At 55.1% G+C, this 27524-nt stretch overlaps 1 protein-coding gene across 3 annotated transcripts in view; it reads left to right on the plus strand.

Moving 5' to 3' along the window:
* The window catches only part of PDE2A (phosphodiesterase 2A), a 96164-nt gene that overhangs the window by 57889 nt on the left and 10751 nt on the right, over nt 1-27524 (plus strand). For all 3 annotated transcript variants that reach the window (XM_023239461.2, XM_023239462.2, XM_006936990.5), the window contains 11 exons: nt 3892-3981; nt 7935-8023; nt 17053-17162; nt 18006-18061; nt 23591-23650; nt 24234-24387; nt 24565-24617; nt 24812-24886; nt 24997-25038; nt 25590-25658; nt 25901-26031. In XM_023239461.2, coding sequence (XP_023095229.1) covers nt 3892-3981; nt 7935-8023; nt 17053-17162; nt 18006-18061; nt 23591-23650; nt 24234-24387; nt 24565-24617; nt 24812-24886; nt 24997-25038; nt 25590-25658; nt 25901-26031 — 929 coding nt within the window. The remainder of the gene's footprint in view (nt 1-3891; nt 3982-7934; nt 8024-17052; nt 17163-18005; nt 18062-23590; nt 23651-24233; nt 24388-24564; nt 24618-24811; nt 24887-24996; nt 25039-25589; nt 25659-25900; nt 26032-27524) is intronic.

Raw genomic sequence — 27524 nt, forward strand, 5'->3', positions numbered from 1 at the left:
GATGCTATTACCTTGTAGGCCACCAAGAGGGGCACTGTGAGGCTTCCTTCCACAGAGGGAGAGGTAGGCTCTAGGTTCCAGGCAGTGGGGAGAGCAATAGAAGGGTCTAAAGTGGTGGGAAAAGACATAGAGACTCATGAAGATGAGAGAGGAGGGCAGCTTGTGACAGTGATGCTGACCCTCAGGATGGGTATCAGTCTCTGCACAGGTAGCACCAGAAGGGCTAAGGCCAAGGTCTCTGGCTTTTACAATCCTAGGCACTAAGAAGGAATCAGAAGTAATTTAGTCTAGACCCTTCCCCTGCTCAAACAAGTATAGAGATGCCGATCTAGCCACACTACTGGCTCCGCAGGAGCCCTGACTCATAACAGACTCCCCTTTCTTGGTACCTGGGTTGAAAGACTAGTGCTCCCAGAGCAGCACTTGTCTACAGTGCTGACTGGCCCTATCTCCAACCACAGAGTTGCAGGTAGGAAGCCAGCGAAAGCAGGGAGGCTCCATCCATCCATCCATCCATCCACAACGTGTTAAACTACAAAACCATAGAACTATATGTGCAGAGCTGGAAGGACCCATTTTTACTAATGAGAAAGCTGAGACTCAGAAGAAAGGGGTCTGCTAAGGCCACAGAGTTTCTGTAGTCAATCTGGGACAGCACTGGAAATTGGTGCTGTTTTCTACACACCACAAATTCTCCCCTGGGGTCTGGGAAATTGCCTGGTTGTTATGCTGATATTTATATTGGTGTTTGTTCAAAAAAAAAAAAAAAACTGAGAGGGCAGGAAATGTGACCTCCTTCACTCCACTCTGAGCCTGGGCTCTGTGTGTGTGTGTGTGTGTGTGTGTGTGTGTGCATTATATATATGGCTGTGTTTTTATCTATGTGTGTGCTTGTTTGTGTGAGGCTGTGTGCATGCGTGTTGGACAGAGGCATGTGCATTCTCAGCTGCTCCACTGATTCTGTCCTCCCTTCACGGAGGCAGCCACTTTGCTCTCTGAGTCCTTTGCATCATGGGCTTTGGAATTTGAGCTATTTCCTTCCCTGAGTTGATGCAGTGGAGGTGAAGTTGCCTGGAGATCTGGGAAGGATACAGGGAGGAGGTGGCATTTGAGCAAGCTTGAAGGCCCCTTTGAGAGTCAGGTATGAAAGTGGTCTTCCCAGCACCCCCCCATCCTGGGGCAGGCTGGGCAGGGCTGGGCCAGGAGGCAGATGGACAGAAGGTTGCCAGGCAGAGAGCCTCAGGCTTCATCAGCCATGTCTGCTTCCTGCCCACTCTGGCCAAGGACGATGGCCAAGGATGTGAAGCCCCTTTCTGCTGCTGCCCCAACTTTCCTTTCCTGTGCCCCCGTCACCACCATTATCCTGCCCTTAGTCTGAAAAGTCATAGAAAGCTGACCAATCTGAACAAAGGCCAGACAGGCACCCACCAATTCCAGTAAAGGACAGGTCAGGGCATTCCCCAATCCCAGTAAAGGGCAGGTGGAGGTGCCCACCAATTGGAACAAAGGACAGACTATTCTCTCTAAGCCCCCTGGGAAGGGAGCTGGGGGGGCGGGTGCAGAGCAGGAGCCAGACTGGGGCTGGACAGGCAGAGACTTGTGCTGTGGACCTGGTGCTGCCTGATGGGCTGGCTGACCACCAATGGGACATTCCTTCTCTTTGAGTCTTGGTTTCCTCATCTGTCAAATGGGAAGACTTAGCTGTCCCAAGATTATGGCTTTGAAGAGTTTCTGCCCCCGCAGCAGAGCTTGGCCCCACTTCTCTAACTTCTATGGCATATACTTAATCAAACTGCACTGGAGGTCAAGGCCCCACAGGGCTCAGCTCGACTACCCTCCACCTCCTAATCCCCCCACCTCCAGGCAGGAACAGACCTAAATCAGCACCACCTTCTGGGGTCCTGCCCTGGGAGCCTCAGCCTGAGGAGCCTGGGTTGGCAGACTTAATTTGGAGATTATTTGGGACATGAGCCCTTTCTCCCTTCTTTAGTCTGCAGAATTGACCTCGAAAGGCCACGCCAGCTTACGTGTATATTGTGTGTGCAGCTGTTACTAAGTCCTGGCCCTGTGAACACATAAGGAAGTAGCTGTACCTGTGTGTGTGCCTGGAGGTATCTGAAGGCATGTTGGGTGTTCCTGCAGAGATGTGGAAATCTGTGGCTGTGTGGCCGGGTATAGGTGGTGCTGAGAGTGTGTGAACTGGGATGAGGAGTGCCTAAGGGTTAAAGGACAATTAACCCAATTTGGGGATTATAATGTTTGGAATCAGCAGCTTCTGATGTCCAACAGCAGAAATGGATCTCTGTGACCAAGATGTGTCTTCATTCTTGAGCAGTGGGAGGGATCAGAGGGAGGCTGGGGTTTGGGGACAGCAATGCCAAGTGAGCATTCAGGGAACGAGTCCACCCCTGCCGCCCATTCGTGGAAACAGGACTGGGTGGCCATGGGAATGAGGGAGAAAACCGAAGCCAAGAACATGCAAGGGTGAAACCTGTAGCTGAAGCCTGGACCCCGGTACAGGACTCCCATCTGTGGCCTCTCTGAAAAATGGGCACTTCGTCCATTCTTTCACACCCTTAGGGATAGGCAGCTTACTTCCTCCTTGTCTCCTGGTGGCCGATGCCTATGTAGCATGGCTCTGCATAGATAAAAGTCCTTCATCCCATTGGGTCAAGGCCAGCCTCTTTTAAACCTATGGGTCTCCAGGCTGTCCCTGGGGCCACGGAGTCCTGTCCCCTGCTCAGGAAAGCCTGACAGATTTGGAGTCAAAGATTGTGACCCATGGGTCTGCTCTGCTGTAGGCTGGGCACCCCCAGACTCTCCAGTCTCAGGCACATGCAAAACTTGGTTTCTAGTTCCCTCCTTACATGGGTCACCTGTGAATGAGTCTCATCTTGTCCTCACTTGGGAGGGACACAATGCGCTGGGGATGATCTAATCAGCCAATAGAGGTGGGGGAACTGTCATCTTCCCTATTTGGGATAACAGATCTTTATTAATATGGCCTGCAGTGTCAGCATTTTAATTTATCACCAGCCACACATACACTATGGGCTCAGACTGAGTTTGTGGTTCACTAAGACCCTCAACCCCGTAACATTTTTATATGAATGGGGGCCAAGCCATGTCGCCTTCCTCCTACAGTTAACCATTTTGCTTTTTGAACACAGACCCAGCCATCCACAGAAAGGAACTTCAAGGGCTTGTGGGGAGGGCATGGCTGAGTGGACGGTATGAGTCATGAGCCTGCCTTGGCCCTGGATCCCCTGTTCCATTACCTTTCTTTTTGATCCCTGTGGCTTGGCCAAGTTAATAGAGTGAGAAGCGTGGACGTTTCTTCTGTTCCGGCTCTCCAAGGACAAGGCCTGTTCCTGGGATGGGAAAGCTGTGAGGCAGTCAAGGCTGACTTCTCCTTCCCCCACTATCTTGCCAGGGGCTGGCCCAACTGTATTTCTCTCACCTTGTGGGCTCATGCACCCCATGGGCTCTCGCTAGCTCCCAGGATTCAAATTGAGGTTTTATTTGCTTGCTTGTTTTGCTTTGTTTTAATATGGAAGATTGTGCTTTCCCTACTATGCCAGAGTTGTCCTTGGCTAAAGGACAAGAGGCCTGGGAGCTAATCTAAACTTGACCTCTTGACTCACTGTGAGCATGTTAAGCCCCTGGCCCTTCTCTGAGCCCCCTTTTTTCCCATCTGTAAGATGAGTGGACCTGGATACTCTAGGGCCATAAGACTTGTTGGATTCTGAGATTTTAAGATCCTGGGATTTAAGTGTCTGAGAGACTTGGGCTCTGGTTTAAGCTGGGACTTTGTGCTCATAGCTGTCTGGGCAGATGGGGCTGCCCTGGCCTGCCTGGAGAAAACCCTCACTGCCCTTTTCTCTCTTCCAGGATGCTTTGCTGAGCCTGGGCTCTGTCATCCACATCGCGGGCTTCCAGCGGGCTGTCAAGGAGGCCCTTTCAGCTGTGCTCCCCAAAGTGGTAGGTACCTTGCCCCACACTTTCCCCACCTCCCAAATCTTTGCCCAGCTCCTTACTGTGTACCTCACACAGAGTTGAGAAGGAAGAGGCAGGGTCCCTGCCCAGAGGATTCTCGCAGGGAAGGGAAGGGTTTGGGTAAGTGTTCTGAGAGGGCATTCTGGAAGAGAAGGGCTGAAGCTAAGTCCCAAAGAATGAACTTACATAGGAATTCTGGAATATCAGAGACAGAAAGGGACTTAGAACTTCATTGGAAAGATCATGTCTCAGATAATGGAAAGGATTCTCCTAGGATAATAGCTAGAACATAGTGGAGTCAAGTGGGCTTTAAAATATATAGCTGGAGGGGTTGAGTGTAGACATGCAGAAGAACTTCCTTGATCCCAGATCCCATTCCAGAAGTGCTAGAATGAGGCTCAGCTTTATTGAGTGAGTCGTGTGAAGTTAAAGTGTTCTGCCTGGAGATAGGAAGCTGGACAAGGTGACCTCTAGAAACCTTTAGGCTTCTCTCTGACCTGCCCCAATACCATGGATGATTGCAGATTAGGGGCAGGTGGAGGGTGGCTGCTTGGGCCCTGGTCCCCTTGGTTGTCTGGGCTCAGAGTGCCTTGGTAAGGCAACTGCGCCCCTCCTGAGCTGCCCCCCAGTCATTCCCCAACCTGGCTCCAGTGGCTACTGCTCACACCTTAGGCTGTAGGACAAGTAAACTTGCCCTGAAGACCTGGAGCAGCACTGTCTCAGCTGTCAGCCTAGTGGGGGGAAGGGGAGCACCGTCTGAACCTGCCAAAGGAGCACTAAAGACTTCCAGGAGGAAGAGATGCCTCAACTGGGTCCCACAGCCTGGAATCCCCTCTCCCCTACTCTAGACACCAGCCAGAGTCAGCCTCTGCCAAAACGTGACATCCTCCACCCCCACCTCCACCCCTGCAAGCCTATCATATCTGAATCTACTTGATGGATGAACCACTAGAGGCCCAGAGAGGGAAGGCACCTCACCCAAGGTCACACAGCATGAACAGGGACAAAGGGGGATTGGCACCTAAGCATCCCCATTCTCTCTCCTCTGCTCTGCCTTCTCAAACCTTCTAGAAGTTCAGAGCCCTGGAGGAGGGCTAATGAGTGAGCTTTATTGAGTGTGAAATTGGTAGGAAGTGGGTGGTGTGTTTGAGCCCAAAAATAAATCCTCCCAGAGAAGGGTAGGACTGAGGCAACATCTGGCCTGGGGTGGAGAAACATCTGGAAAGGAGGGGGTGGAGAGGTTAGCAGGTCAGCATCTGCAAGGCTGCCCTGGGCCCCTCTGTGGCCATTGAGACTGTCCTGGGAGGGGTAAGAGGAGGTGACTGGCTACATCTTCATAGGCAGGGTGCCTGGTGGTTGTGCCAGTGTAGATGCCCTGTCCTGGATTAATTGTATTTCCAAAGCTGGGGGCTTGGAAGACAGCTGTGGTTCAGACAGTTAGGTTCCTGGGACAACGGGACATGTCTACCTCAACTCATCCAAGAGACCTGTATGAGCTAGGGAAGCCCTGACTTTGGGCAGCCCTGCTTTAATTGCATGGAGGGTCTCAGTCCCTCCCCTCCCCCCAACACACACCCAGGAGGGGTGGGGAGATGGGAGGTGTGATCTGCACCCAGGGAGGGGTGGGTAGGCAAGAGGTCTAGTCTGTCCCCAGGGAGTGGGAGCAGGGATGGGGGGGGGAGCATCTGACCTGTCCCCAGGAAGTGGGGGGAGATGGGAGGAGCTGCACCCAGGGAGAGGTGGGTAGGTGAGAGGTCCGGTCTGCCCCCAGACAGTGGGGGTAGGGATGGGGAGGGGACATCTGGCCTGTCGTCAGGAAGTAGGGGAAGATGGGAGGGTCTGCTCTGCCCCCAGGAAATGGGGTGAGCTGGAAGGTCTGGTCTGCTCCCAGAGAATGGGGGCAGGGACTGGAGGGGGTGGGTCTGGTCTGCCCCCAGGGAGTGGAGTGGGGGTGGGGGGAAGGGCAGATGGGTGGTCTACTCAGTCCTCAGAGGAGGGAGGGAGATGGAGGTGTCTGCTCAGCCCCCAGGGAGGGGTGGGGCGCTGGGGGAGGGGTCTCCACACTCCTCCTTGGTGAGGAGAGCCTCTGGCACCTGGCTCCCTCATCAGCACCCATTGTGGCAGGCAGCCCCGAATGCAGATGGTGCTGATGTGTCTGAAATGGTTCCCTCCTTCTCTCCAATAAACCCAGCTAATTTTAACCCAGAGGGCTGAGAGTGAGGGGGTGGGAGATAGAGGGACATCCGGAAGTGATGAGGATCTGTCCTCCCAGGCTCCCCACCCCTTGTGTACCCACCTCTCTCTCTGCCAGGGGAAGACTCACTGTGTGACTCTGTGTGCCGGGTGGTCTCTTAACCTCTTTGGGCCAAATCCCTCAGGCCCCTCCCAGGCTGCTGCAAGGATTGGAGGACAAGAAGGAGGCTGGATATAGATGAGGAGAGGCCTCCCTCCCACTGATTTCTCCATCCCTAAACTCCCAGCCTAGACCCTTACCCTGGAGGACAAGGGGCCTCCAGTTCTGGCCTGTGACTTGCCCCTGTCACTCTTCTCAGGCCCTATCATCCCCAGCCCATACCACCAACGAACTGGCTCAGGTTCTCTGGAAGCAGGACTGGAACTGGGGCTGGGAGGGTGGGGGCAGCCAAAAACAACAAGAGTGGCTGGCAGGACTGTGGACACCCACAGTGGCAGAAGGGCCGCTACTTCAGCTGAGAGGGATTCCACACTTACTGGCACACTTACTACGGGTGGGCCTTCAGCGCCTGGCTCCAGTGTCATCTCCTCCAGAAGCCCTCCCTGGTAGCGCAGCAGAGAGGAGAGACCTGCCTGCCCGCACCAAGAAAACAGCGCCCCTCGGGATACTTACCTGGGTGCGTGGGTACCCCTCGGGGTCTTCTGGACAGCACCGGCCTCTGGGTCTCCCTCCCTCCGCACCCAGAGTGTGCACGGTGGGGCGCTCAGTGAGGCTGGGCTGAATGAGCTGGTTACGGATCCCTCGGGGTGACCAGTCCTGTTTGGAGGGGATGTCGATTTTTCACCCGTGGGGCAGTGGGGTTGCCGTGAGGGCAACCACTTCTGCCAAGACCTGGCCTGCAACCGAGGCCAAAATGGCTTTGGGCCCTTGGGGAAGGCAGACTGACAAGCTGAAGACTTGACAAGCTTCGAAGAGAGCTTTGATCTCGCTCTGGGGAGTGATCACTCCAAAATGCGCACCTGCTCCTCTCTCTCAGGGCTCACAGCAGTCTCCTCCAAATGTTTATAGGCCCTGCTGACCCTGAGACAACCTCCTGTGTCCCCTGCCTCCCCTGTCAGTTCCATAAATGCTCCGTGCTCTTTACACTGCCTGCCTGCTACTTGGCCCAGAAGCCACTCTTTGTGCCTCACCGACTCCCAGAATGTGTTTCATTTTTACTGTAGTTACAGATGTAAGGTCACTTCCTCCGGGAAGTCCTTCTGGCTTGAGTCACAGTGTGTGGTTTCTTGTAGAATTACTTGTGTCTCTGAGGTAGGAGGGACTCTTCCAGGATGTTCTGAGCCCCTCTTGGCATTTAGCCCTGCGTAGACCACTCAGTTGTTTGCTGAGGCTAGAGTCCCAGCAAACTGAGGTGGGTGGTGGGTGAGATTTGTCTGCACCTTCAGTCCTTCAGACTCTTTCCCCAGCACTTTGGATTTGGGGTGATAGACAAGGAAAGCCTGCAGGGTCACGGGTCACTGCCTGCCCAGAGAACCCCCTCCAAGAGGAGAGGGCGAGGTGTAAGTTCATAAGGGACTTTTTCCACCATGGCTACATGTTAGAATCACCTGGGGAGTAAAAACAAACAGATGCTTGATCCCACTCCTAGAGGGTCTGTGACCTTGTCACCCAGATCCATGTCTGGGCTGGGACAGGGCGGCTGGGAGGGCTCTGTATAGGGTCTCATGAGTGCCTTCTGTCCTAGGAGACTGTCTACACCTACCTGCTGGATGGGGAGTCCCGGCTGGTGTGTGAGGACCCCCCCCACGAGCTGCCCCAGGAGGGGAAAGTCCGGTGAGCCATTTTGCACCCCACTGCCTCTAGCACAGTCAAGGATCTCAGACCTGGGGGACCTTCCAAAGTCATCCAGTCTGATCTCCCCCACCTGACCTTGACCTCGGCTTCCCTGCCAGCTGGGGTTCCTTGGCTGGGTCACTGACACCCCCCAGAGGGGAGAAGCAGTGTCTTTTCTCATGTTGGGGCAGTGGACAGCACAGGGAAAGGGCCAACTGGTAAGTTTTCTTCTAGAAACCTGGAGAGCTCTTCTAAATTGCTGCAGCCTCCTCAGAGCCCAGTCTCAGAAGGTCAGGGCTGCAGTTTATCAGTTAGAACCCAGCAGGCTATGAGAACTGCCTGGGAAGTTCTCACAGAATCACAGAATGCTGGACCTGCGGGAGCACATGGTGTCAACCCTGTATGTGAGAGCAGGGAGAAGGAGATCAGAGACAGTGTCCTGCTGTGGGTTCTGAGCCTGACTGCCTGGGTTCAAATTCCAGTTCCCTTTTACTAGCTGTATAGCCCAGGGCAAGGTTCTCAACCTCTCTGTGCCTCCGTTTTCTTGTTTGTAAACGGCAATAATAATAGTACTTATCTCATGGGGTTGTTGGGGGTGAATTAAATGAGCTTAACACAGCACTTAAAACTGAATCCATAAGAAATGCTAAAGGTCTGGTTTTACTTTTGTTATGATAGAATGTTGGAATCGCTGACTTTAGGAACATCGGGCTCAGTGCTCTGTGGTCCCCTGATACCTCTGAGCCTATTGAATTCAGCCTCCTTATCTTCCAGATGGGCAAACATCGTGAGACGTGTCCAAGGCCACATACCTGGTGTGAGACAGAGGCAGGCCTGGGACACTGTCTCCTGGCTCCTGGCCATTTGGGAGACAGCGAGGGGAAGTGGAGCTTGTCAGATGAGAAAGTGTTGACAGGCAAGAGTGCTGGTCCAGAGGAAGGCAGGCCACGGAGGACATGGTCACTGCCTCGTAAGCACTGCAGGGCCATCATGGGCCCAGGGAGCACTAGGCCGGGAGCTGAGGGCCCAGTGGGCACCAGTGGGGGTGTTACTAGAAGGGGAGGGCTTTTCCAACAGGCCAAGCAGTCCAGCAATGTGGCTTTTTCAGGTGGTAGCTGAGACTGGCGAGACGCTCTCCTTTCACAGAAGCCATGGAAAGAATTGCTGTTTAGGGATGCCAGAGGTTCCTGAGGCTAGGGATGTGGGTGGTTTTGAGGCTCCTCCTGGTACTTGGGACCCTGGATTCCTGGATGCTGGCCTCTCTCTAGCCCTTCCCCCATGGAAGGGGCTGGTGCCTCTCCAACAACCCAAGAGCTTTCCCACCTCCTGTTCTCCCATTTGGCTCCCCCATGGCGTGGGTGGTGAGTGACACTCTCCCCTTCAGTTATCTCCTGACAACTCCTCCCTTCAAGGACTGTGTGAACCAAGCCGGCCATGCCTTCTCCGGCTTCTACTGTCCCTTCTGTAAGACTGTAAAATAGGGCTGGAAGGTCTTTGGAATCTTAAGGAAAAAGAATGCTGTAATAACCCCCTTTCTCCTCTGAGCCAGCACACCTACTGCTAAGAACTTTGCTTCATATGAGCTTGCTCCGTCCAAGAAGTTTCCTCAAAGTGGCCCAGGAAGGCCTTCCTGGGAGAGGGTTGCAGGATCATGGGCTCAGAAAGCAGGAGGGGAGCAAGATGGGTTTACTCCACCCCTTCTGAGCCTGCAAATGCTCCCCTTAGGTTTTCTGCTGTGAGGTGGGGTGGATGGGGTGTCTTTGGTCCAGGCATCTTGGAGGGGTCTCAGATCTTTTGCATCAGCAGCTCTTTCAGTATCCCCTGACCCCCTGCCCCCACAACCACTTCAGACTCAGTAAAGCCTTTGGAAAAAGTAACAAGAATGAAAGGGAAGGGAATGGGAGGGGAGGGGATGGGGGGGAGAGGGAAAGGAAAGGAGAGGAGAGGAGAGGAGAGGAGAGGAGAGGGAAGAGGAGAGGAGAGGAAAGAGGAGAGGAGAGGAGAGGAGAGGAGAGAGGAGAGGAGAGGAAAGAGGAAAGGAGAGGAGAGGAGAGGAAAGAGGAGAGGAGAGGAGAGGGGAGGGGAGGAGAGGAGAGGGGAGGGGAGGGGAGGGAAGAGGAGAGGAGAGGAAAGAGGAGAGGAGAGGAGAGGAGAGGAAAGAGGAGAGGAGAGGAGAGGAGAGGAAAGAGGAGAGGAAAGAGGAGAGGAAAGAGGAGAGGAGAGGAGAGGAGAGGAGAGGAGAGGAGAGGAGAGGAAAGAGGAGAGGAGAGGAGAGGAAAGAGGAGAGGAGAGGAGAGGAGAGGAGAGGAGAGGAGAGGAGAGGAAAGAGGAGAGGAGAGGAAAGAGGAGAGGAGAGGAGAGGAGAGGAGAGGAAAGAGGAGAGGAGAGGAGAGGAGAGGAGAGGAGAGGAGAGGAGAGGAGAGGAAAGAGGAGAGGAGAGGAAAGAGGAGAGGAGAGGAGAGGAGAGGAGAGGAGAGGAGAGGAAAGAGGAGAGGAGAGGAGAGGAAAGAAGAGGAGAGGAGAGGAAAGAGGAGAGGAGAGGAGAGGAGAGGAGAGGAAAGAGGAGAGAAGAGGAGAGGAGAGGAGAGGAGAGGAGAGGAGAGGAAAGAGGAGAGGAGAGGAGAGGAAAGAGGAGAGGAGAGGAGAGGAGAGGAGAGGAGAGGAGAGGAGAGGAGAGGAAAGAGGAGAGGAGAGGAAAGAGGAGAGGAGAGGAGAGGAGAGGAGAGGAGAGGAAAGAGGAGAGGAGAGGAGAGGAGAGGAAAGAGGAGAGGAAAGAGGAGAGGAAAGAGGAGAGGAAAGAGGAGAGGAGAGGAGAGGAGAGGAGAGGAGAGGAGAGGAGAGGAGAGGAAAGAGGAGAGGAGAGGAGAGGAAAGAGGAGAGGAGAGGAGAGGAGAGGAGAGGAGAGGAGAGGAGAGGAAAGAGGAGAGGAGAGGAGAGGAAAGAGGAGAGGAGAGGAGAGGAGAGGAGAGGAGAGGAAAGAGGAGAGGAGAGGAAAGAGGAGAGGAGAGGAGAGGAGAGGAGAGGAAAGAGGAGAGGAGAGGAGAGGAGAGGAAAGAGGAGAGGAAAGAGGAGAGGAAAGAGGAGAGGAGAGGAGAGGAGAGGAGAGGAGAGGAGAGGAGAGGAAAGAGGAGAGGAGAGGAGAGGAAAGAGGAGAGGAGAGGAGAGGAGAGGAGAGGAGAGGAGAGGAGAGGAGAGGAGAGGAGAGGAAAGAGGAGAGGAGAGGAAAGAGGAGAGGAGAGGAGAGGAGAGGAAAGAGGAGAGGAGAGGAGAGGAGAGGAGAGGAGAGGAGAGGAGAGGAAAGAGGAGAGGAGAGGAAAGAGGAGAGGAGAGGAGAGGAGAGGAAAGAGGAGAGGAGAGGAGAGGAAAGAAGAGGAGAGGAGAGGAAAGAGGAGAGGAGAGGAGAGGAGAGGAAAGAGGAGAGAAGAGGAGAGGAGAGGAGAGGAGAGGAGAGGAAAGAGGAGAGGAGAGGAGAGGAGAGGAAAGAGGAGAGGAGAGGAGAGGAAAGAGGAGAGGAGAGGAGAGGAGAGGAGAGGAGAGGAGAGGAGAGGAGAGGAGAGGAAAGAGGAGAGGAGAGGAGAGGAAAGAGGAGAGGAGAGGAGAGGAGAGGAGAGGAAAGAGGAGAGGGGAGGGGAGGGAAGGGGAGAGCATGGGGGGAGGGGAGGGGAAAGGGGAGGGGAGGGAAGGGGAGAGCATGGGGGGAGGGGAGGGGAAAGGGGAGGGGAAGGGGAAAGAAGAGAGGAAGGGGAAGGGGAAGGGAAGAAGAAAAAGAAATAAAAGGCAATTAAAAGTGAATGTTCCTTGGGGCGCCTGGGTGGCTCAGTCTGTTGAGCCACCGACTCCAGCTCAGGTCACGATCTCACAGTTTCTGGGTTCGAGCCCCATGTCGGGCTCTGTGCTGACAGCTCAGAGCCTGGAGCCTGCTTCAGATTCTGTGTCTCCCTCTCTCTCTGCCCCTCCCCCACTCATGCTCTGTCTCTCTCTCTCTGTCTCAGATATAAATAAACATTAAAATTTTTTTTTTTTAAAAAGTGAATGTTCCAATGGAATTGGCCCAGAGTTCAGTGGAGATGGGGAGGTGAGTGCCTGCTGGGAGACAGGGCTCAGAAACAGAGAAGTCAGAGGAGGAGAGGCTGGTAAGGGGCAAGAGGGGTGAGGCAGTACACATCCCAGGGGACACAGAGATCAAAGCTCCTTCAATCTGGTAAGGATGGGGGTGAAGGTTGAGGTCAGTCCCGTCTTCTGAAATCTGTGCTGTGCTTGCCCTCTCCGTGTCTGGTGTTGAGCCCACCCCCTAGACAAGGGCTAGAACCTAGCTCAGTATGTGGAAGAGGGAAGAACACTGGAATGGGAGTCAGATAGGCCTGGATCCTACCCTGGCCCCATTGCTGCCTCCCTGTGTCCACTTCCAAGCCTGTTTTCTTATCCCTAAAACAGAGATAACAGTAAGACCTGTCTTTTGGTGTCGTGAAGTAATGGATACACAGTGCCCATTCAGTCAGAGCTCAGTGGTTGCTGGCTGCCCTCCACCCCCAAGTCTCAATTTCCCCATCTGGGTGACCTTGAGAAAATTACTTCCCTTCTTGCTTCATTCAGTCTTTTTCTATAAAATGGATGGGGCTTGGTACAGGGTCCTTCCAATGGCGACCTTTGCAGTTCTGGCCCCAGCAGCACACTGGGCACCTGCCTCAGGCTAAGGCTGAGGCAGATGCCCAGTGGAGGGGGCCCTGCTCCAGGAAACCCTGGAGGGTTGGCAAGGCTGGCAAACAGCAGCAGGTGTGAATAGAGTCGGGTCATAAAGACAGATAAGGACCCGGGGGTAAGGGGCAGAGGACGGGCTCAGGGAAGTATGAGGGAGGCAGGGGAGACATCCAAGGGACAATGGGGAGGCCCCTCCTGCCACTGCCCCCTTACCCCTGTGGGCTCGCAGGTGCCCAGTTTCATCCTCACCAAGTGTTTTGGGTTCCCTGCCCCCCTCGTGCTGGCTCATGCCCTCTTGTCCCTAGCAAAGCCCTTCCCTGTGTGTCTCCATCTCAACCGGCCACATTTCCCTAATCTCCCACAGCCCAGCTGGAGGCGCTCTAGGAGGCCCGCTCCATAGTTCCCTGACACTAAGGAAGATCCAATTTCCAGAAAAGGTGTCTGGCCATGACAGCCTCCCTCAGGGATGGGTCTTTCCACAAGAAGAAACACGGGCTGGGAGTCAGGAGACCTGGGATCCGGGGGGGTGTCCTGAGATCGCGCTGAGCCCCCGTCCACTCCTGGGAGACAGTAAGACACTACAATGTCTGAGGGCTGGTCCAGCTCTGAATTCCAAGAACTGGAGGGGAGAACCTCCTGGAAGTCTTCGTCTCTCTCTTGTTGGAGCCCCCTCAATCTCCCAGCCTATTTCAGTCCCCAGCCCTGCCACCTTCCCCTTCTTATTGTGTCTCCTGCCATCTCGAAGCCTCTCGTGACCCAGTGCTGAGTGTGGCAGAGTCTGGGGCCTTTCAGCTGCCACGGGGACACCACCCACACCCGCCCCAGCTGCTTGTCTCCCTCTGCTACCATTTGGGGGTCCCAGGGCCCAACCTTGACACATTCCTTCCTCAGAGCTGACCTGGTCCTCTTTTACCGCAGAATCTGTGTTCCTCTGATTTGTCTCAAAGGACACGGGAAATAGTCTCTTCCCATCTCTGGAGTCTCACATTCTGGGAGAGGGAAGGGGAGGGGAGGGTCCAGGTTCTGGGCTGAATCATAATTTGTCCCCTAGAGAGATGAAAGGTCAGAGAGAGATTGAGGCCCTAGGAGGTGGGGGGGGGGGGTGCTCAGTAAAGGGGATGGGGCCTCACCAAAGAAGGGGCTCAGAGGAGTAGAAGGGGGCCTGGGCACTCAGCTCTTTCCAGGCCATTGACCCTACCAACAGAGAGCCTTTTTCTCCACTCTTGCCACTAAACAAATAATTGTTAAAGGAACAGAACCGTCATAAAGTACACGCCCATTCCTCCCCTCACTCTGTGCCCATCTGTCTTTATCGTCACTGGGACAGCCATGACCACCCAGGCACCAGGCTGAGTCATTAGCCTTCAACCTGTACAGCTGGCCCCTGGCGTGGAGTCCCCTCACCCCCACCATCAGCTTGGCAGGTGGAGGTAGGAGGCTGGAGTTGTCAGGAGGGGAGATGAGGCAGGCAGAGGGTCCTAAATTGAGGGAGGAGCCGTTGGGGTGTGAGGGTAGACAAACACCCACCCTCATCTGGGTGGAGGAGACTCAGCCTGGACCCTCTCCTTCCCCTTCCAGTCTGTGGGTGTCTTTAAAACTTCCAGGGGGACAACAGTTCTGGGAAGGGTGCAGCAGAGGCAAAGGGCTTGCATGGGGGGTGGGCTGAGGTGAGCATGGCCCGGCACAGACCTGCCTGGGACTGCGGGATGTGGCCAGGCCAGGGAAGGCAGGTTGCAGAGCAAGGTGCCAAGGTTAAGGATTTCTGAGGGTTTAACCCCCCGGGAGGCCCCAGTGTTCAGTGAGAGATGTGGGCTCAGTCAAGGTTGACCTGCCCAAGCCCCGCCTCTCCTCTGCTGACCAGGGACCACTGAGACCAGAGGCCCTCCCTTACAAGAGGTTTCCAGTCTCTCAGATTCTCCCTCTGTAGTGAGAGTTTTGCCCAGCAGCTAAACTGATGCACCTGAAAGCAAACCTGACCTTTACTTTCCCCAACTCAAGTCCCTCCTGGTGCTCCCACTGCCCTCAGGATCATGCCCAGCTCCTCAGGGCTCTCTCCAGCCTCGCTCCAAGCTGTCCAGACACACTAACCTTCTTGCAGTTGGGCCATCCGGCAGACACATGTTCTTTCTCTCCTCTGAGCCTCTACACATGCAGTTCCATCTGCTTGCACATCCCTTCCTGTCTGCTTTGACCCAACTCAGCATCACCTCTTCCAGGAAGCCTTCTCTGATACTAATTCCATGGGGAACAGTTGTGAGAGATGCATGGGAGGTGATTCACTCATTGGATGGGGGAAGTGAGGAAGAGGGAGGTAGCTGGGACAGTTTGTGGACAAGCCACAAGGGACCCGGGGGATGGTTGTGCCACTTTTTGGTGGTGGAGAGAATAAATTCAGGTTGGGACTGGGTGCCTTTGACAACCTCGGGACATCCAGGGCAGGCTTCCAGGAGGACTTTGGGTATCTGGGGTCTGGAGCTCATAGAGTTGGGGCTGGAGAGTCATGGAGCCATGAGCACAGAGGAGGGAGTTTTGTGCAGAAAAGAAGAAAGGCTTCATCAGGTTCCTGGGGTGTGGGATAGAGGGCAAAGCCAAGGCAGCCAGTCCCTGGTTGGGGCAGGGTTGGGGGAAGAGGGGTGGTCAGGGGTCAGAGAGATGAAACTACAGCCATCACTGACCAGCAACGGAGGGACCAGCGCCACCTTGTGGTTGCCTAGTAACCAGACGGTGCGAGGCCAAGTGGCTGGGTGAGTTCGACCAGAGGGGTTTGGCTGAGGATCACCTGCCGCCAGGTGGCCTGTCCCCTGCCTCCATGAAGACCCTGCCTTTATCAATTTAGTCTCCAGGACCATGGCTGCATTGCCCTCCTGCCACCCTAGATTCCTATTCCTTCCTGGGGTGATTGGCACAGTTGGACAGGGCAGAGCTGGGTCCTAGCCCTCCCGGAGCCTAATAGCCCAGCATGTGAGGGCTAGAAGGTGGGACACCCCACCGGGTCTTGTAGATTTTGAACCAAGAGGCCAGGAGTGAATGGATCCAGTTCAGAATGTGGCATGAACTTTACCAAGAAGCTCAACCTCTTAGTCCTCAATTTCTCTAGAGGCCGTGACCTCCTAATCAGGAGGCTTGTAGGCCACCTCCTCTCTTTTCCTCATCTGGCCTTTGCTTGGCTCCCCTTAGTGACCCCACATGCACACACTGGAGTCCCAGCCCCCCAAGGCTTCTCTTCTCTTCAGGCCAGGCAGTTCCTACCAACACAATTAAGTGGAGGCAGCGTGAGGGATGAGGAACCCAGGACAATTAATCATCAGGGAGTGACAGTTGGTGAAAAATCAGGCACTTAATTCAGCAGGAAGAGCTAGAGGCGGGTTGGGGGGGGGGGTAGGGTGGTATGTGTAGTGAGGGCAGAGAGAGACTCATTCTTCCTACATCACCTACCCCCGCCCGCTGCCCCTCCATCACACCTACACCCATTCATACGAATCCCGTTGGAAACTCACATCCCCTCAGGTCTTTAGGAAGGTTCAAACACACCAGCCAGTTAGGAGTATGGGCTCTGGTGCCAATTGCCTGGGTTCAAATCCTGACTCTACCACTTAACCATGGGATCTTGGATAGGTTCCTAACTCCCAGTGCCTTAGTGTCTCTGCCTGAAAATGGAAATGATGATAATATTTAATTCATAGGATTGTTGGGAATTCTGAGTCAGTCTCTATGAGTTGCTTGGATGGTGCATGGCACATAGGGAATGGAGGGTACTTTAGTTACGATGATTACCTCTGGAGTCCTCCCTCCTGTGCTTAGCGCTGAAAGTTGCTCTAGAATGTTTTTCCCCCCCTTCTTTTAATTAAAGTATGGTTGACATGCAGTGTCACACTAGTTTCAGGTGTGTAGAATGGCTTTCCTGAGGATTGAGCTGGTTAGGGTTCTCCTCTTCTCCACACTCTTTCTCCCTGGGAGGCTCAGAGAGGTAGGCCACTTGCCCAAGGTTAAGTAGTGGCCACAGCAGGATTTAAAAGAGGCAGCCTTTTAAAGTAAAGCTCTGAGCCCTTGCTTTACTTGCCCTGGGGGACCTGCACGGGGCCCCAGGGTACTTTCGCATACCCACCAGCAAAGAGGCACCAGAGGCCAGACTGTAGCTGCCTGCCTCTTCCACATGACAGGTCAGGGTTCCTATCTCTTTTATTTGTGTCCTCCTCATGTCCACCCTATGGCCGGTCAGCTTGTCTAGATCCTTGCAGATGTGCAGAGTCCAGCCTGCTGTGTGTCCCCAGGTTGGGGCCTGCGCCTTTTTGATCCAGGGACTGAGAGGTGGGATCACATCCTCTTTTCAGAGAGGCTGTGATCTCCCGGAAGCGGTTGGGCTGCAATGGACTGGGCCCCTCGGACCTGCCGGGGAAGCCGTTGGCCAGACTGATGGCCCCACTGGCTCCTGATACCCAAGGTAAGGACTGGGAACTGGGCAGGGGCAGGGAGGGACCATGCCCCTGCTCCCCAGATCCCATCTGTCTTCTATCCCTGTCTTCATCTCTCTGTCTCCTTCTTCCTCTTGCTCTGTGTCTTCAGCAATCCCCTCATCTAATTCTCTCTCTATTGTGCTACTAACTTCTCTGAGCCTCGATTTTCTGATCTATAAAATGGGGATGAGAGAACCTACCTTGAGGGGGTGTTTTGAGGAGGAGCAAATGAGATAACGCATGTTAAAGGCCGGGCACATACTAGGGCTCAGTGGCCAGTGGCCGCAGTGGTCACGTGCTTGTGTCTCATGCTAGATGGGCTGTGTTGTTGTCATGCTTTCTCTGTCACTGTCTCTATTTTTCTTTCTCTTCCTCTCCACACCCCCTGTCCGCCATGTCTCTCTGCCTCGTGTCTCAGTCTCTCTAGGTCTGTGTCCTCTGTCTCGATGTGGAAAGTGCACAAGACTGGGAGTCAGGAGACCTGACTTGCTGTGTGATCTTGGGCAAGTCACTTCCCCTTTCTGGACCTCAGTTTCCCAATCTGTAAAATAGGGGTGCTCAGCCTTACCTGCCTCCTGCTGTCTCAGGGTTGCTGGGGGTGGTCACAGGAGAGTTGTAACATGAGGGGGCTTCCTTCCATGCAGGGGACATTGCTGTGGTTGTTCTGTTGCCGCCTCAGGACCCCCCATCTCTCTGGGTCTCTGGGTCTTTCTGTGTCTCTGTCCCGGCCTCTCTGTCTGTGTCTTTGTCTCCCCCACCCTGGGGCTTGGCTCCATATCTCTGAGCCTCATTGGCCCCACAGGACCACCTCATTGCCCTCTCCCCCTCAGTGCTGGTCATGCCGCTGGTGGACAAGGAGGCTGGGGCTGTGGCAGCCGTCATCTTGGTAAGAACAGTGTGGGGTGGGATGGGGGAGTGGAGACCAAGGGAGGGATAGCGGATGGAGCCTGTCTAGGGTGTGTGTGAGTTGTGTGTGTGTGTGTGTGTGTGTGTGTGTGTGTGTGTGTGTGTGTTACAGCAAGCCGGGCTGGAGTTGAGGAAATGGGGTCTAGGAGGAGTCTGGCTTCTCCCACACCCCAGCACTCTGCCCTACCTTGAATGGGCAGGACTCAGTCACTGGCCCAGTCAGCAACTTCCAGAGACATGTACAAGTCCCTTTTGCACTTCTCAGCCCCATGGAGCTGTTGGTGCAACCCTGACCTTACTTCCTCTTTGGCATCCTCCCAGCTGGGTTGGGGGCCAAGAGCTTTGTCCACAGAGGGCCTGGAAGACACTGAGGAATGATGGATGGACATGGCCCTGACAAGTAGAGATAGTATGAGAAGTTCAGTCAGATTCCGGTGGCCAGAGCTCAGGAGCAAGAGGGGGGGAGGCCCACCCGGAGGGGCTGCCTGGGAAGGCATCCAGCCCCATGGCTGACCAGGGCGGTCTTCCTGGAGAGGGAGCTGGAGGGGGAAGGGGCTTTTGTGGGAAGTGGGGATGCCAGGCCTGGGCAGGGGGGCGGGGTTGGGGGGGTGCAGTCAGGCAGAGAACCCAGGCAGAGACGCCCCCTGCCCTCTGCTGCCCCCTGGCGGAGCTCATCGGGTTTCTGCTCCACCGGCAGGGTTTGGCTGAGCCTGGTGGGGCTGGTTCAGCCTCTCTTTCCTGCTCTCCCATACGGGAGGTGGGCATTCAAAATCATTGTCCTGTCCTAGAAACCGAGGGTTAGCGCCCCCAAATCGCCACTATTGGGGGTCCGCTTCCACCGCACCACCTCAATAAGGCACAGACTAGGGGGCGTGGGCAGATGAAGAGTGGGTCCTCCTGAGCCCGTGGGACTCCTCCAGAGCTCATTAAAATGGAATTAAAGGTTTCTGAGGCGCCTGACCTTTCCTGAGCTGCTGGCGGGGGAGGGTGGTGGGAGGGGGGGGGCGGCCGCGGTGGGGGGCAGGAGAGGAGAGGAAGGAAGGAGTGCTTGGCTTGGTCTCCTAGAAGCCCCATCTGCCTGACTGAGGGAGCTGCCGGCCCCTCGGTTTCTCCGGTTTCTCCGGCAAGCTGCTCCCCCACCCCCAGCTTCTGTTCCCGCAGGGGATGGATCTGCTGTTGGCACAGAGTTCTCAGCACCGCTTCCCTCCCTCTTTTGGTCCCAATCTGTGCCAGAGCTGGTGGCTTGGAAGAGGACCAGGGCCAGGGGCAATGTGCAGAGGTGGGCAGCGGGAGGTGGTGGTAATTCGGTTCCCCACTTCTGTGGAGGGAGAAGAGTCTGGGGGTGCCTGAGAAGGATCTCCTATGGAGGGGCTGGGTCAGAAGGGCAGCAACTCCAGCAAGAGGAGGACATTTGGAGTTTGCTCATCTTGCGGGCAGGAGGATGGCTGCCATGACCGCTGCTCACCTTGGCTCAGGTTGAGCTGGGAGTCCAGGCTTCTGCTTTCTCCTGGGGGGGGGGGGGGGAGGGGGAAGGCCAGTGTGTATGTGTGTGTTGTGTGCTGGGGAGGCAGAGGGGCCACATTAAATTTAATTCACTCTAGCAAAAACCCTGCTCTAGGTATCCCAGCTGGGTGTAGGGAGGGTGGCAGAAAGAGGAGTGAGACCCATTTCTGCCTTCTAGAAGCTCAGTCTGGGGGAAGGCAGGTACAGCCTCAGGCTACAACTGGCCAAATGGAATAAATGCTGCTAGCAGGTGCTCCAGTGGCAGAGGCTGGGGCAACAAGGGGTGCCTCGTGGTGGACGCAGCATTTGAGTAGGGCTTTGGGGAGTAGGGGGGAGGTTGACAGGCAGAGAAGACTAGAAAGGGTATTCTAAGAGGAGGGAACAGCATGAGCCGAGGCAGGGTGGGGAGCAGGGTGGTTGGAAAAAGAGCTTGATCCAGGTGAGGCTGAGGTGTGGAATGTGTGCTGTTGAGCAAGATGTTACCTGGGGCTTTGGCTGTTAGGAGGAGTTCCTGACAACTGTCTGCCCACCTCCTCAAATACCCTGGGCAGGGAAGAGTTTGTGGTTTTTTTAGGAGCTCTTGACAGGTGTTTAGATTATTCACAGTCCGCCTCTACTCCAAGCCTGTGCCTTCCGACTCAGGTAGAAATGAACTTCCCCAGGACACCCCTCTCCCCGACACATACACATCTGATGTGGATCTCACGTCCTTCGAGAGGCAGCCCAGGCAGCCACAGCCCTCCTAACTGCTACCAGATCCTCAGGGCAGAGGGTACAAAGGGTAAAAGGAGTGGCACAAGGCAGATATTTTGGGAGGGCTGACTCACCAGCTACTTCCTCCACAAGCCCCATTCCCCTCTCGGAGTCTTTGTTTGCTCTTGGTATCCATTTACCCGTCCTTCCAGCTGTCCTTCCATCCACCCATCCATCCATCCATCCATCCATCAATGGAAGACATATTTCTTGAGCACCGCCAGGCATTGTGTGCTATAGGTGCTGCAAACAGCAGTGACTGACCCCTGCTTTCACAGACCGTACAGTCTGGAGGGGTTGGGAGACAGACCTCAAACAAGTGAGCGAAATAAGGATAGAATTAGAAATGATGGTGAAGGGGCTCCTGGGTGGCGCAGTCGGTTAAGCGTCCGACTTCAGCCAGGTCACGATCTCGCGGTCCGTGAGTTCGAGCCCCACGTCGGGCTCTGGGCTGATGGCTCAGAGCCTGGAGCCTGTTTCCGATTCTGTCTCCCTCTCTCTCTGCCCCTCCCCCGTTCATGCTCTGTCTCTCTCTGTCCCAAAAATAAATAAACGTTGAAAAAAAAATTTTTTTTAAAAGAAATGATGGTGAATGCTAGCAAGGAAACAGGGAGCCCTGCAATATTGGAGCCTGATGGAGAAACGGTCAATGGAGGGCTCTCTGAAGAATATGCCAGCCAGGTGCCGGGCTGCCTGGCTGAGTGCTGGGCCTCTGCACCCTGTAGTTCAAGGTGCTTTGATTGCAGATTCTTCGTATGGAAAGAGTCTTTAGCTCTATTTTTCAGTTCTGGGATAATAAGTCCCAGGAGTGGGCGGCCCCTGGTCTCTAGCATTTGATGCGTGATTTATGCCCATTCTTCTCTTCAGCTGTGCCAGTCACACCAGCTCCTTACGTGAGGATGAGGTGTTCGTGCAATTAGCCATGTTGAACTTCGTGTGGGTGAGGGTTATAGGGGCTGTGCTGGGCTCTCAACCCTCTCCACAGCCCCAGTGCCCACCCCTGAGTGTTCCGCTGGACCCCAGACACATTCCCTGACTAACAAGAAAGAGTAGCTTGCAAGTGTGTGTTCCTGTTGGTGAGCAAAAAGCCACGTGCGGATGTTGGTGATTGTGTGTTTGCAAGTGGGGGGCCAGAAGTGTGTGCGTGGCTCTTGGGTGTGTGGACCCAAGTATCCTGTGTACAGGTACGAATGCGCACGTATGGATGGTGTAGATGCTGTGAGTGTGCGTGTGCAGATGTCTTTGAGTCTGGGACTGTACTCTGTGTGCGCATGTGTGCACACACGCCTGAGTATCTCCATGGCAAAGCGAGTGTATGGGCAGTGCGGAGGGTTTTCATGAGACTGTGTATGTGCGCTTGTGCACATGCTGGGTGGGGATGGGCTGAGGCAACCCAGGAGCGTGTGCTGGGCGGGTGGGGTCCAGTGGGTGGGGGTGGGCTCTGCGATTCCTTCCTTTTCTCCAGCCCTTCTGAAGCTCTCCTTCAGTCTACCAGCTCTGTATTGGCACCAGGCTGTATTGCCAACCCAGGAACTAGTTGTGCCCACAGCCCTGTGGTGGCGGGGGGGGGGGGGGGAGGGGTCCCAGTCTTCCCTTTTCCTGAGAAATGGGTCAAGGCAGAAGGACAAAAAGGATAGCACAGTAAAATACCAACATGTTTATGTAAGCATACACAAATGAATCATGCCCTCAGTCTCTTTCAACTCCCTGTCCTATGGGAGTCATAGATGGCGCTTCATCCAGAGCTTAGCCTTCAATACCATTTTTGGTCCACAGATGCTAAAGTCTGCCCCATGGGTCCCCAGTACAATTAAGCTAAAGTCCAATTCCTTAGCCTTGCATTCAAGACTCTTCCCCCTGCGGCACCATGGACCCCACCCCGGCCCTGGTCCTCATATCCCTAGGCCACCTACCAGCCAGGACTGCCAGGACAGCCCCTGCCTGCAGTGTCCCCCCTCTTTAGGCCCCACATTTCCTCCTCATACTTCAGTGCCAGTTCTGGAAGCCTCCCAGATGCTCTCCCCTCTGAGCTCCCACAAGCCTTCAGTTCTCACCCACACAGTCTGCCCTCTCCTACTTCCTCAGGTATGAGGTTCTGCACCCCTCCAATTGTATCCCCCACTCCACCCCGCCCCGCCAGACTGTGAGCTTTCTGAGAACCTGCTGGGCTCCTCCTCTCCATCTGCTCCAGGCAGGGTACCTAGAGCAGAGGCGGGCAGGGGCTGCTGAGTGGGGAGCTGAGGATGAAGGAGGGACCCCATGCAGGCACTGTGGGGAGCCCTGCAGGTGGTGAGCTGCCCTGAGTCAGCGCAGGAAGCTGGTGACAAGGTGGGGAGCCTGGCTGGCAGGGCCTGCAATGGGGCCCCAGACTACCACCTGTCTCTCTCTCTCTCTCTCTCTCTCTCTCTCTCTCTGTCTCTCTCTCATTTTTCTTACAAACTGCCCAAGCAGGGGTAGGGGGAAGGGCCTTCACAGAGATAAGGTGGGCTGAGGATATTCCTGGTGACTGACACAGGGAAGTTGGAGAGGGATGGGATGGTGGAGGTTGGGGGATGGGAGGGGTGAGAGTGGATCCAAAGAGGGGAAGGTATAGGCAGAGGAGGGGAGGGAGTAGGTGGTGCTGTCCCAACTCTGCCACTTCCTGCTGTGTAACCTTGGCCAAGGCAATTCCACCTTTCTGGGCCTTGCTTTATATGCAGGGTATAAGCTTGCCTTGTGGGCTAGTGAGAGAATCACATGGAAGGCAAGCACTTTCGTTCTCCTTTCATTCATTCACCCATCTTCCTCTCAAGTTCTTTAGGCACAGCAGGTGCATCCTAAATGTTGAACCTCTTCCCTTACTCCAGACTTTGGGGTGGCTCAAACCCCAACTCAGAAAAGGTAGAGCTGGAGGCTGAGACTAATACCACTGATTCCATAATCAGGGCTTAAGGTTTCTATGGGCTGAGAGATGGAAGAGGGTCCAGGGTAACCCCCTTCCTCACTAAACACCTGGACTGTGTTGTTGATGGGACAGTGACTGAAAAGGCAGGGATCAGAAAAGTTCTATTTCTTTGGGTTAGCCCCAGAAGGCTTCCTGGAGGAAGGAGGAGCTATCTGCTTGGTCAGAAGGATGGGCTTCTCATCGAGGCCCGCAGACTGGAGTGTGTATGTGTTGGTGGGGACAAGCGTGTGCTGGGCATGAGGAGGGCACTCTGGCAGAGACAGGAGGCTAGGGGAGGTCATAGCTGGTCCCCCTCTCATATTCCTCCAGGTGCACTGTGGCCAGCTGAGTGACAGTGAAGAGTGGAGCCTGCAAGCCGTGGAGAAGCATGTGAGTGAGGGTAGGGCTGAGGTAGGATGGGGGCTGCTGAAGGCCCTCATCATAGCTGGTGGGGAGATGGTCTGGCCAGGGAGCTGGACAAGCAGTGCAGCATCTTTGGGCTGTATGACCTTGAGCAAGTCACTTAACCTCTCTGAACCTCAGTTTCACATCTGAAAATGAGGATAAGGATAGCACTGACCTGCTTATGGTACCAGTGAGATGAGGCAACACAAACACCTTGTCAATACTTAGGAAAGACCATGCCCTTCACGATAATGAGGCTCTTTCCTGGGATTTTGCTCCCGTGAGTGCTAGAGACACTGAGAAATCTGACCCTGCCCTGTCTTGTAAGAGCCTGGGGGCAGGCGGGGGAGACAACCCTGTACTTAGCTGTTCAAGGGCGGAAGGACGCTCCTGGGGCAGTGGGAGCCCACAGGCGGGGTGGAGCGCTGAGGGCTGCGTTGTTTGGGACCGGGATGGGGGTGGTGGGCTCCCCGCGACGGAGAACGGTTTGAGCAAGGGCGAGGGTCCCGACGCGGTGTGTGCGGTGAAGGTGGGACGAATGACTCGCTGACCGCCCTGCTCGTCCCAGGCTCTGGTGGCCCTGCGAAGGGTGCAGGCTCTGCAGCCCCGGGGGCCTGGCGCCGCCTCGGCAGCAGTCCGGAACCCCCCGGCGGGGGTGGCGGGAGACCAGAAGGGCGGTGTGGCTCACACCGACCAGGACCAAAAGATCCTGCAGCTGTGCGGTAAGGACCCCGCCCAGCGGGTCTAACCTGGAAGGGAGGGGCCCCTTGGAGGGGGTGCGGTCTGGGTTGGGGAGCCAGGTGGCAATTGGAAGGGAGGTCCATGGGCTGAGCGGGCAGGTGGAGCACCTCTGGGGAAGTCTGCGAGCCTTCTCTCTGACCGGCGCGCCGCCACTGCAGGGGAACTCTACGACCTGGATGCCTCGTCCCTCCAGCTCAAAGTCCTCCAATACGTGAGTGCCCGTGCCTCTCCCCCTGTGATCCTCCAGGGACCTAGGTCCCAGTGAGCCCTCCTTCTCAGTTCAGATTCCGACGCCCTGCCCCTCCTCTCTCCTCCTTCTACCTGAGGAGCCTCAGAGAGGCGAGAGCTGGGGAGTGGGGGTGGCCCTAGATCCGACGTCAGCCCCTCTCGGTCCCTGCATTTCAGCTGCAGCAGGAGACCCAGGCATCCCGCTGCTGCCTCCTGCTGGTGTCCGAGGATAATCTCCAGCTTTCCTGCAAGGTGAGGGCCCAGGTCCACTATGGGGCTGGGCGGGGGGCTCAGGTCGCCGAGGGGAACAGCCTTGCCCACCCTTTAACTGCCCCCACCCCCACCCCCGCTCTGCCGCTCAGGTCATCGGAGATAAAGTGCTGGAGGAAGAAACCAGCTTTCCGGTGAGTCTCGCGACCGTCCTCTGTATTGGATTCTGTGGGAGCAGTTAAGGCCAGCTACGCACTCCAGGGATCTGCCCAGAGAGACTGGGGTCTCTACTAGAATCTCTTGGAATCTGATGGAATTATCTGGATCTTGGGATCTATTAAGAAATGTTGTAAGAGGTCACGATCTTTCATGAACAGGATCCATTCGGAGAGCTCTCTTACAATCTATAGAAAGGCTTACTTGGGGCCAGTTCACTTCTGTTGGAACATTTCTGGATTTGGCTCTCTCAGGATCTTTGAGATCAATGAGAATCCTTGGGGTTTGCTTTTCTCTCTCCTAATTCGGGAAGACCCTAAAGTCATCCAAAGGGGATTCTAGTCAAGAGCAGACCCTCACCCCACCCTCCACCCCCGCCCCCCAGTGTTGACTCTACCCACCATTTGGACTTACTGAAGAAGGTGTCTGGAAGGTCTGGAAACTTCCAGACTTGGGAGGGGGGTTGAGTCTGAGGTCACCTGACCTTAGAGAGAACTAGGCCCTGGCTCAGCCTCTCTTCACTCTCCAGTTGACGACAGGACGCCTGGGCCAGGTGGTGGAAGATAAGAAGTCTATCCAGCTGAAGGATCTCACCTCTGTAAGCCATGGCCTGGCTGGACCAGGGGAGGAGGCAAAGGGACAGGGTCTCTGGAACAAGGCAGCCTGGGCATGGGGGAAACAAGCCCTGGGGACCTTCTCCCAACCCATACCCATGTCCTAGGGTTTCCCATCTCACAGAGGTCCCTTAGAACTGCCTGTTGCAGAGTGTGGTGGAGGGCTAGGGGAGGGAAGCATGGTCCCTCCCTTCTTCCCTGCCTTGACACACCTCCCCCTTTGCAGGAGGATGTGCAACAGCTGCAAAGCATGTTGGGCTGTGAGCTGCAGGCGATGCTCTGCGTTCCTGTCATCAGCCGGGCCACTGACCAGGTGGTGGCCTTGGCCTGCGCCTTCAACAAGCTCGGAGGAGACTTGTGAGTCTTGGTGGGGTGAAGTGGATCAGAAGCTGAAAGACTGGGCAGGGCTCTCTACTAGGGTAACAGGGAAGGGCACCAGGCAGGGGATACTGCCCCAGCAGTGGTGGGTCAAATGGTTTGTTGCTGCAAGAGACTATGGGATTGTGAAGGTGCCAGACCCTTGCAGCTGCTGGCTGGGGTGCAGGTAATTGTTGACTCTCCATCACCCATTTTGGCTTATTTTAAATCACGTTGAGGTCCAAATGAGTTCCCCTTCTGTCTGCCCACTGCCTCCAGTTTGGGCTATCCACTGCTAGAGTACTGGTCTTTTCCCCACTTGCCATCACCCTGTTTTGGCTTTTCTGCTGGGAATTGGCTGATGGAGGGGTGGTAAGTTCTGGGATGGGTGAACTCCTTGGGACCCACAGAGCAGCAATCACACTGTGGGCAAGGGCTAAAGGGAATAGGCTGGGGGGCTGGGCTAAGCTAAGGGGCTTTAGAGACACTGATAGGGCAGCTATAAGAATCATTTGAAACGGAGGGGCAGAGCAGAGTCAGGTAAAGAGGCTTAGGAAGCATTTTGCAAGAACTGAGGTCAGATTGGGGTCTAAAAGTAGTATCACAAATAGATTTGGTGTTCTACTCCAACGCATTACTTGGTGGTAGCTGCCTGAAACAGTGGGTTGAGAATGAATATTAGTTTAGTGAGAAACAATGCTGTGATTGATTAGCCATGTCTATCCTGGGTGCAGGTTCAGTATGTGAATGCTGCCAGAGTTGGTCCAGATGGGCTAGCAGTTTGTGCCTGGATCATATAAGGAGGGAGAAGCAGGCAGGTGAGGGGTGGGTCCTGATTCTGGGATGCAGAGAGATACTGACAAAGAGCTTGGCCCCTGGGGCTCAAGCAAGCAGACTGGGTTTGAGGGCCTAAAGGTCCTGCAGAAAGTGGAGACTGGGATGTTGGGACTATAGAGATGTCAGAAGCACAGGGACAGAGTCTGCATAGGTGGGACAGAGATATGAAAGTCATAGGCCTGAGTAGCAGGACCCGCCAGCACAGAGCTCTGTAGGCAGTTGGACAGGCCTGGGGAAGTGAAGACACAGATGAAGTAGAACTCGCTGAGGCAGGGAGGATGTGGATCTGTGTCATTTGTGGTTGGTATCCTAGCGGTGGGAGCATTTACACCATTCAATAAACACAAGTTGGGCACCTACTGTATCCAGCCCTGCATTGGTCAGGTGGCCCCGGAAAGGCCTTTGGGGAGGGGAGTACAGAGGGAAGGGGCTCATAAGGGGCTGCTGTCTGTGAGACTGGGTTCTGAGATGGCCCTAAACCTGGAGGAAAGGTGGTGTCAGAAGGGAAATGAGATGGGGCCTTGGTGACAACTTTGTGGCCATCTCTGGGTCCCACATATTTCAGGGAGTGAGTGCTGAATGATTGCATGAGCCAAGGTGGGGTTCAGCTCAGAGCAGTGACTGCAGACAAGCTGCCTGGAGCCCAGAGAACAGGG

The sequence above is a fragment of the Felis catus genome, chromosome D1 (genome assembly GCF_018350175.1).
Source record: "Felis catus isolate Fca126 chromosome D1, F.catus_Fca126_mat1.0, whole genome shotgun sequence".
NCBI classification, from domain to species: domain Eukaryota; kingdom Metazoa; phylum Chordata; class Mammalia; order Carnivora; family Felidae; genus Felis; species Felis catus.